The following is a 9,593-nucleotide window of genomic DNA, read 5'->3' on the forward strand; positions in this document are numbered from 1 at the left end:
ATTAGGAAGAAATCCTACTGCAATAGTGAAGATAACGAACAGTGATCAACCTCATAAATCCCATAAGTAATACAAAATAGATAGTTGGGCAAACACGGACCCCTGGACATACCAGAGGTGGGATCAGGTGCCTAGAAGGAGTAAGCATCCCCTGTCGACTGGTCACACCCGCCGTGAGCCCCATATCTTGATCAGGTAAACGGAGTTATCCGTAGTCAAAATCAGTGTGCCACGAACGGTCTAACAATCGGTATGAAACATGGCAGACAGCATTTGACCCAATGGTAGGTTGTATTGGCAAACTAGATCGTTATAACGACCAAAGAATTTGCGAAATGCTGACTTTAAACGAGACTGTTGAATCCCCATTACCATCAACTTGTTTGTCAGTAGCTTGCCTCAACATAAAAACTGACCATACGCAGAACAAACATACAGTCTGCATTGAAAAGCACTTACTTAGATTATCTGAAAAACATTTGAAATATAAATTTAGAAAATGTAGAACTGGTAATGCAAGATTACCTATAACAAGAGACGTTTGTATATATAAAAAAAATATGCCCCCATGGTGCAAAATCGAAAAGGTTTATACACATGCATCATTTAATTGATAGTAGCATCACCAATTCAAAATATTGAGCAGACAAGGTCTTCATATGTCAGAAGTGGATTGATCATGTGACCTAAAATAAATAGGGGTCATCTACTCCTTATGCTGAACCAGTGTACCAAGTTTGGTGTCACTACAGCAAATAATTCTTAAAATATAGGAGACAATATATTACTATGTCCAGTTTAACCCTTGACCTTTGACCATGTGACTTCAAAATCAATAGCAGTCACCTTCTCCCGAAGATGTACTAGTGTACCAAGTTTAATGTGTGTCAAGCAAAGGGTTCTCAAGATATTGAGCGGACAGTATATTCCTATGTTCAGTTTGACCTTTGACCATGTGACCTCAAAATCCATAGGGGTCATCTACTGAATATGTACCAGTGTACCAAGTTTGATGTCTGTCAAGCAAAGGGATCTTTAGACATTGAGTGGTCAGTATATTCTTATGTCCAGTTTGACCCTTCACCTTTGACCATGTGACCTCAAATTCAATAGGAGTCATCTACTATTTGGGGTTTACCATGGTTGATGTCTTTCAAGCAAAGACTTCTCAAGATATTTAGCGGACAAAGTCTTTGTATGTCCAGAGCAGATTGACCCTTGAACCTGAAAAACACTAGGAGTCCTCTTCTACTCATAACCAACCCACATATGATATATGAATGGTTCTTAAGATATTGAGCGGACAACATGTGGTCTACCGACCGACTGACCGACCGACCGACAGGTGTACAACCAATATGCCCCTCTTCTTTGAAGGGGGTATAAAACAGTAAGATGGAGAGACATACATCGAGAATGTAGAATTTAGAATTTGTCAACTATGTAACAGAAATGAGATTTGTTATGAATTTCATTTAATATTACTTGTAACACGCAATTTAATTTGCTGAACACACTGAAAAGATTTAGTTTATATTATATAATGTAACTTGGTATGGGGACACGCCCCTTTGCCAACCCAAAACGGCACTACTTTTTTTTTTTTTTTTTAGATTTCACATTGTAGTACCGTTAAGTTGTAGGCCTTCTATGAAATAGAAAATCAACCTTTGTTTGACTTTTTTCTCGATTTAAACAAGGCGTACACAATTTTTTTTTTTACTTAAAAGTGAACAAAACATTAACGGTAAAAACTCGTCGGATACTAATTCTGTCACAACGATATCAATTGCAAATTAATGGTATAATAAGTACTTGTAACTTTGCTGTTTCATTATAAAATATAAATTATTATATTTGATAATCACTTGAGGGCTTGCTTGATCCTCCTATAATTTTAAGCATTAAAATGCGTCATGTATCACAAAATGTACATATACTAGATGACGTCACACCAAATCAATGACGTGTGGATCGCATTCTGTGAATTGTTTACATTTTACTGTGTCGTATTTAATAGGCGACAATGTTGCATATAATGGTAAGTTATAATTTAGTTTAAATCTTTTATAAAGTCAAGAAACCGCAATTCATGTAGCTGCAGCATTTTGTGTTATGTCGGGTTTAGATTTATTAAAAAAAACAACCCAACAACTACCCAGTACTTTCTGCTGGAGTCAACTTGGAGCGTCTCAAAAGTCGATCTTGCGCTGCGCAGTAAACAGTAGGGCTACATTTGTAGCCTAGACATATCTTCTATATCAGGATTCGGTGAAAACACCAACTTGCTTTTCAAATTTAATTAAAATAGTACATGCTTCGGTTATGCAAGAAAACCAAGATGGCGGTTTTCTCGTTCGACGCTTCCTCGGTCTGTTTCTAAGTGACTCCTTGCGCGGTGCAAGTAATTTCTATTTCTCAGTAATTGTTTTACTTTTTTGTATGAATGAAGATTTGCACAGTGTACTTTTGTCTTTTTACATTACATTATAAGGAATGAAGCTAATTTTGACCTATGTTATACGATATAACATATCACGGATTATAAGAAGCGTAAACTGCACCAAGTTACATTATATCGTATAACATAGGTCAAAATTAGCTTCAAGCCTTAAATAAATTATCATGGTCTCCAGGTTAAACATTCTTTTTTCCTTATCGTAAGTTTTTACAGCATGTGTGCTTTTATTTTGTAATATATGTATCAATATCCTCTTCAATGCTTTACTTTATATTGTCAAAAAAAAAATTGATCGATGGATTAAATAAAACGGTGTTACGACATTAATTCGAAAATCTCCTAGTAATTGGTCCAGACAGTGGTTCTGTAGAAGATGAAATATGAAAAGTTTACGGACAGACGGAAGAACAGACAGACAAAAGTTAAGTAGGAAAGCACACTTGACCCAAACTTCCGCCAGAGGTCGTTTGCACACAACGGAGACGCAGAGGACTATGGGTAGTATGCACTTGACCTTTCAGCTCGGATGAACTAAAAATAAAAGAACACAAATATGTCTCTCTTTTGTTCAGACGGACTTGGTCTTGCCTTTAATCAGTTTGTACAAACACTAATAACAAACAGTGAATTGGCACAATTACAAACAATGGCTGAATACACTACAAAAAATAGGCACAAAAATTAAGTTCATGCAAAGTACTAGCCTTCTGGTCATATCGCATGGTACATGTATAGTATCTTAATTATGTGTTGAAGTCCTGCCATGAATATATTCTTAAGACTTTCAATGGTCCATGATTGTTTGGCGAATGAGTAAGATAGAAAAATGAATCTACATATATACGGGAGAGAAACACTTCTTTTGATATAATTCATAATTAATTTATCGTTATCAAATACACAGAACGGTAACATATCCACTAAATGATTACACAAATAGAACAAGAAGGATTTATACTGTTTGACCATGGAAAGATATCATTCAATTTAAAACTCCTGCATTCAGAATTAAATTAGATGTGTTCGGGGAAAAAAAAACTTGTCAACGACGCCATCTAAGTCCAACTCTGACTAATTTGATCTTGACCTATGAAATTTTTCATCATACTTTTAGCTTTGGCCTTTACTTATCAGTTTATTTGAGTATAAAGGATCTATCTTGTAAAATTCACAGGTGAAGTTAACAGGCATAACACAGACTATTTAAGTCGGCATGCCTTCGAGTTCAGGGCCTTACAATATCAGACCGTTTCTGTAACTCGTCAGAACTTTCATTTAATCTGATGATACAGTACAAGTCGTCAATCTAAAGTATAACCGTCAATTAGTGATGCAATAGCTCAATCAGTATTGCCGTCAATTAGTGATGCAAAAGTCGTTCTTAAAGACCACAACTGTTCCATTGCTAGGCGCTTGGGATGTGAAGTGAAAGTCACGGGTATTACGAATGATACCTTAGACACCGAGGTCCAGTTACATGGCTGGGGTTGGTACGATAAAAAACTATCACTGCAAAATGACCCTGAACTCCTATCTTTTGTCTAAATTTGTGACATTAATAGTTACATTACGTCAAATAAATACAGACTCATGTCTTCTAACATGAACTAAAGCTGGTGACGCCTCAACATGGATGAAAGATTCTCGACAGGATGTAAACCTACTAGCAAACATTTGATGATACAAATACATGCATGTACTATAGCGCATTACTGAGAAATATATTTTACCAGGAAACAACCAACTGACTTACATGAAAATTAGGATATAACGAACAGTGATCAATGAAAGGTGAAGATGAACGAACGGTGATCAATTTCATACATGTAACTTGTATAAGGAATACAGAATGAAGAGAAAGGCAAACACGGACCCTTGGACATACCAGTGGTGGGATCAATCTCATAGATACCATAACGAACACAGATTGGAGAATAGAGCAAACACCTTGGAAACACCAGAAGCAGGATCAAGTGTCTATGGGGAGTAAGCATCCCATGTTGACCGGTCACATCCATCATGAGCCCTATATCTTGATCAGGTAAACGGAGTACCTCGGTAATCCGTAGTCATAATGAGTTTGTAAAGAGTTCTAAGTTAACCAAGCAGAATCGAGTAAATGATTCTTTAAGATCGCTGAAGTTTGAGTTTACACCACCTAGCAAAGTGACTGGAATCATTGGAGAAGAACACAAAAAGCTGTTCACCCAATCTTTTACGCGCTCGATTCACAACTTCTTCAGGGTCGTGTACATTGTATTGAGGCCATGCATACTCTAACTTGCTGCACCTCCCATCCAACCAGATCACGAATTTCTCCTCCTTGATTGTTCTGTGTGAAAAGATTCCACAAAAGGTATAGTGTGCGATGGAACAAACCACTGAATTTTTGCTCGTTTTCGTCTTTTCTAAAACCACTGCTTCATGCCACAAATTCCAGTATGAGTAACGTATAATATCCCCTTTCTCCACGTCGCTTTCCATGACTATCGGCTTCACTCTGACACCGAGTAGCTGTTTATTCATGGTATGACAGTCACTGCAGATAATTTTGTGTTCGAACTCCTTTTCATTTCGCGCCAATTCATCACTTATTCCAAAAAAACCTTTGTTCCAAAACAACTTCCAGGTTAATCTAAACTTGGTCACCTGCACACTAAAATTTTGTCCTGTAACGCAGTATGTTGCAAAATGTTCGCAATTGTTATAAAACAGATCATATTTGTACTTAACGCTCTCTTCTAAACCACTTAGAATATCAATTGCGCGTCGAATGGTTTCATTCTTAGAATATCTCCTATTTCTGTATTCTACAACACATATCTTTTCCCTCTCAAAGTCAAACTTCTTAGAAGAGGACTGGATTTTCGCTTTCCCTCCAAACAGCTTGGAGAGACCAATTACAACTCCAGAGAATGTATTTGATGCTTCGATGATTTGAAATGTCTCCCCGTCGTCTGATTTGGATATAATTATTCCATGGTGGTCGTATACGGCCCCACTCAAGATCACGTGATCACCAGGGCTAATTCCATTCGGGGAAAATACAGGGATCGCTTTCACACATTCAATGCATCTGCCATATTCAGAAATGTCTACACCATTGCTTTGTGAAACGGAAATGTTGCTGTTGTCTACGTCACAGTCATGTGTGATAGGCACATCTACCTTTTCCGTCTGTTTCTCTTCGGATTCGTTGATCTTGTACTCTGTTATCGTCTGGTAAGATGGAGCTCTCTGCAAAAATTTAGGATCCAAACATTTGCTTCTCACCAGCTCTGGTCGTGAGCTTTTCTAAAAAATCATTATAGAATTGGATGATACAATATAAAAAGTTGTATGTGCTGTCTAAAGTGAAAAGGTATACATGTACCTACCTTATATAAAATAGGATGTACGTATTAGTTATTGCTGTTATAAAATTTAGAAATTCATTTCAAAATTAAGGATTATCTCCCTCATGCATAGCTCTTATCCTTGGACGAATTTGGCTCCACTTTTTGGCACGCTGTTTTTGACTATATTTAGCTCTAAAACTTCATAGTTATTTCGGATTTCAAACATTTCGGTTGAGCATCACTGAAGAGACATTATTTGTCGAAATGCGCATCTGGTGCATCAAAATTGGTACCGTATAAGTTTTACATTACTTGAAAATAAGACATTTGTGAGTATTTTATAGGAATATGATGCTTATTTTACATCTTCAAGAATTATCTTCAGTTTCGATTTTTTTTCAGTGTGGAGCTGCTATTAGTATCGATCGAAAGATACATTATATTGTTAACTTGATCTAACCATACACTCCAGAGAGTGGGGTAACCAGGATCCCAAAGTTACATGTAAAATATACATGTATATTCTCAGAAATGAAGATCAAGTCTACTCAAACACACCTTAAGCGGTATTTAAATGTGACTTCTGCATTTTCGAAATACTATCTTCTATAAGTCACTAAAAACGTCAATGAAAAAGATGGATTGATTTTAGAAATAATGTGTTAGCATTGGTGATCAGTACGGTCCCCGATATGTATAATTAATTATATAATGCACGTAAAAATATATACTGATTTGAATACTACATACGCTCGAAATTTCTTTTAAAGCCGCATCAAAGTCGTTTAGTTCGAAATTATTAGATCAAATATTTTGACACTATGTCTATATTTAAACCGAAAGCGTTTAAAGATGGTATTGATTTTAGAGTTATGGCGCTTTGTGTGATATATTTGCATGACGTACATGTACATGCATATAAATCAACCATGATTTATTATAAATATTTCCATTACTATGTATACTTCCTTGCAATACCCCCCTCCCTGAAAGACGAAAAAAGGGTTGTTTTTTTTTTGGAAAACGTAAACCGAAAGTGATTATAATTAGGCCTAGCTTCAAAGCAAGTCATACGCCATTTTGGCATTTTACAACTGTTACATTGTAACATGATGGAATAGATCAAAACATACACTATATGACGGCCTTACCGCGATGTCGTCCCCCACAGCCTTGGTTTCAGACTCCATCGATTTACAAGTTGTAATAGGCCTACAAAGGATCGAAATCCAACAGTCTCGGTGGCTTGGTCGGTTTGTTTACATTTTTTAAAACTTCTGTTTGGGATTCCCCTTTGTCACGTGAAATACCTAAATACACTATTTTGCCTTCAAATTTCGATTAATCATTATCACAATAAATTCGTCTTTTTTTTTTCTAGAATAGGATGAAAGAAACAATTTTAATTTATTTTTAATACATGACGAACAGTGATCAATCTCATAATGGATAATAACGCACTTGTTATATGCATTCGCCTATAGTCAGTCTACAAAATTTTACCAATATTTTGTTATACAATATTACTCTATGCAGATATAAAATAAAATTACACAAAAATATTGTTGTGTTTGATAATATTAACATTTGCTTTGTTTACCAAAATAATAAAACAATTTCTGTACAAACTTCCACTGCGGTAAGTGTGGACCGGCAAACAAACATATAATGAAACTGATCACATCGTAAGTCATTTTTTGTCACAAAAAAGATTTTCTTTCATTTCTTGCAACAAATTGCCATCTACCAGTTTATCAAAAGTTTCAGAACAATAGCTCCAAAACTATGGAATGCCCTTCCAGAACATGTAAGGGACTGTAGAACACTGTGTGCATTCAAGAAGTCACTGAAAACACATTTTTTCCATCAAGTTTTCCAGGACTAGTTTCTATCATTTCAGTCATTCGTGTAGGTTAGATTCTGTGAAAACTAAAGACTGTGTGTCTTAGCTTTCGAGTACCATTTTGTGATGTTATATATATATATATATATATATATATATATATATATATATATATATATATAAAAGGAATTGTATGATTTAATGTATTATACCTGAGACATTATATGCTGTGTGTGCGTGTGTGTATTTCATTATTATTTTAATACGCCCTGAAACTGATGCTTATTCTTATCTAGCATATTTATGGTATCTTGTGTTTTCATGTTTTATATGTACAATGAGGATAGGTACAGCTTTTAATGTTTTATTTATTTTCTATGTATTATGTGTATAACATTCTCTTGTAAGGTATATATGCATTGTAAAGCACCTTTGAGCGTACATAGTGTATGAAAAGGGTGCTATATAAATATGGTATTATTATTATCATTAAATCGATAGTAGACATAGAGTCATACAGTCACAAATTGTTCGAAAAAGCCACCTTTAACCAGAGTTAATATATATATATATATATATATATATATATATATATATATATATGTGTGTGTGTGTGTGTGTGTGTGTGTGTGTGTGTGTGTGTGACACGCCTAGTAAAAACCTCCCTTAATTGAGTGAAAATGTTTGCTATTTCAGCTTATTGATTCTTGTAGAACCTTTTTTCTCCTTTCAAATGATGTATAACATGATATGTATTTTTACGTGTAAATACGTTAAAAAACAGCATGAAATTGAAAGAAATATCTACTGTGACGTTACTTCAAGTCCACTTTGACGTTGACTGCGCTAATAATGACGATATACACGTGAGTGTATGTGAATGATAGCTGTATGATGATATGTTGCATAATCATGAAATGGAATTTCTTATGTATTTTGCCTCAATGTTATATCATCAAAGTGATCATAATATAATACGTTCATACATTAAAAAAGTATATTTGTGAAATCCAAATTAAGTAAGATTCCTTCAAATTGAAATGAATACACACAAAGCCTGTAAATGTATTTCACAGTTTCCTTAAACACATAATACTAAAACAATGTTTACAGATTGACACAAGAAATCCAACAATTAAGTATAATAGTAGTAGTTTTGAACGTTTATTCTTCGTTCTGTGTCGGGGGGGACAAGTACATATGTAATGTTTTTCCATGGATTGGACACAAAGGGTCGGATCCGGTTAAGAAGGTAAATCTGCCTTTCTTGTGCAAGTCCTCCGGGTGTAATGTGTCGAGAACGCGCATTTCGATCAAACTGTCGGACATCAGACTTTAAAATTCTAACTAGATTTCCTACAAAATACTAACCGGACTTTCATTATGACAGTGAAAGCTTTGGAATCCACGTATACCCTTTACGGATAAAAAATTATCAGAGAAGAACTGTGCCCAATCGGACCACACCCACGAATCCTCTTCAGCATATAAAACTGCATTGTTGGAGTAGCTAGATTTATCTACAACATTTCTCAATTCTTCAAGCGAGTTGCATTCACTTTTTTTGTAGAGATGTTTGATATGTGCGAAATTTGAATCTACTAAGCATCTAAAAATATAAAGTTATTGTATTTCATAATTATTGCAAATAATCTTAAAAACTAATAATTACGTTAATTTTGATTATTTCTTTAATTTGAAGGGAGGGGATTTTGTATCATACCTTGCATGTCCTGGAATCTGTATCATGTATGTAATTTGTTGATCTAAACCAAGGATAATTCTCCAGCAAAAGTACGCCAAGACATATCGATTCTTATTTTGACCATTTATATAAACAAATAAAATAATGATAAACAGCAATATTGATGCACTTTAAAGAGAACATATTATTAAATACGCTTGTAAAAATTACCTGCACGATTGTCTGCATGGACAACACACGCTTTTT

At 34.9% G+C, this 9,593-nt stretch overlaps 1 protein-coding gene across 2 annotated transcripts; it reads right to left on the minus strand.

Moving 5' to 3' along the window:
- Positions 1-3,019: 3,019 nt before the first annotated feature.
- On the minus strand, positions 3,020-7,125 carry LOC125668148 (uncharacterized). Of its 2 annotated transcripts, none has more exons than XM_056153171.1 (2): positions 6,933-7,125; positions 3,020-5,755 (listed from the first exon to the last, which is right to left on the minus strand). In XM_056153171.1, exons 1-2 carry the CDS (start codon positions 6,987-6,989, stop codon positions 4,589-4,591), a joined length of 1,224 nt encoding a protein of 407 aa, XP_056009146.1. In that variant the 5' UTR covers positions 6,990-7,125; the 3' UTR covers positions 3,020-4,588. The 2 variants fall into 2 exon arrangements, with proteins under 2 accessions (XP_056009146.1, XP_056009147.1); XM_056153172.1 differs by having other exon boundaries at positions 6,951-7,124.
- Between the last annotated feature and the right edge of the window lie 2,468 nt (positions 7,126-9,593).

This window comes from Ostrea edulis, chromosome 1 (genome assembly GCF_947568905.1).
Source record: "Ostrea edulis chromosome 1, xbOstEdul1.1, whole genome shotgun sequence".
Lineage (NCBI taxonomy): Eukaryota > Metazoa > Mollusca > Bivalvia > Ostreida > Ostreidae > Ostrea > Ostrea edulis.

What these genes read in the sequence shown, in the direction of transcription:
- LOC125668148 (XM_056153171.1), bottom strand. Translation starts at nt 6,989, where the DNA reads ATGGAGTCTGAAACCAAGGCTGTGGGGGACGACATCGCGGTAAGGCCG. An exon ending in CGGTAAGGCCGTCATATAGT is followed by an intron (nt 5,756 to 6,932) that starts GTATGTTTTGAT and finishes ATGATTTTTTAG; the next exon opens with AAAAGCTCACGACCAGAGCT.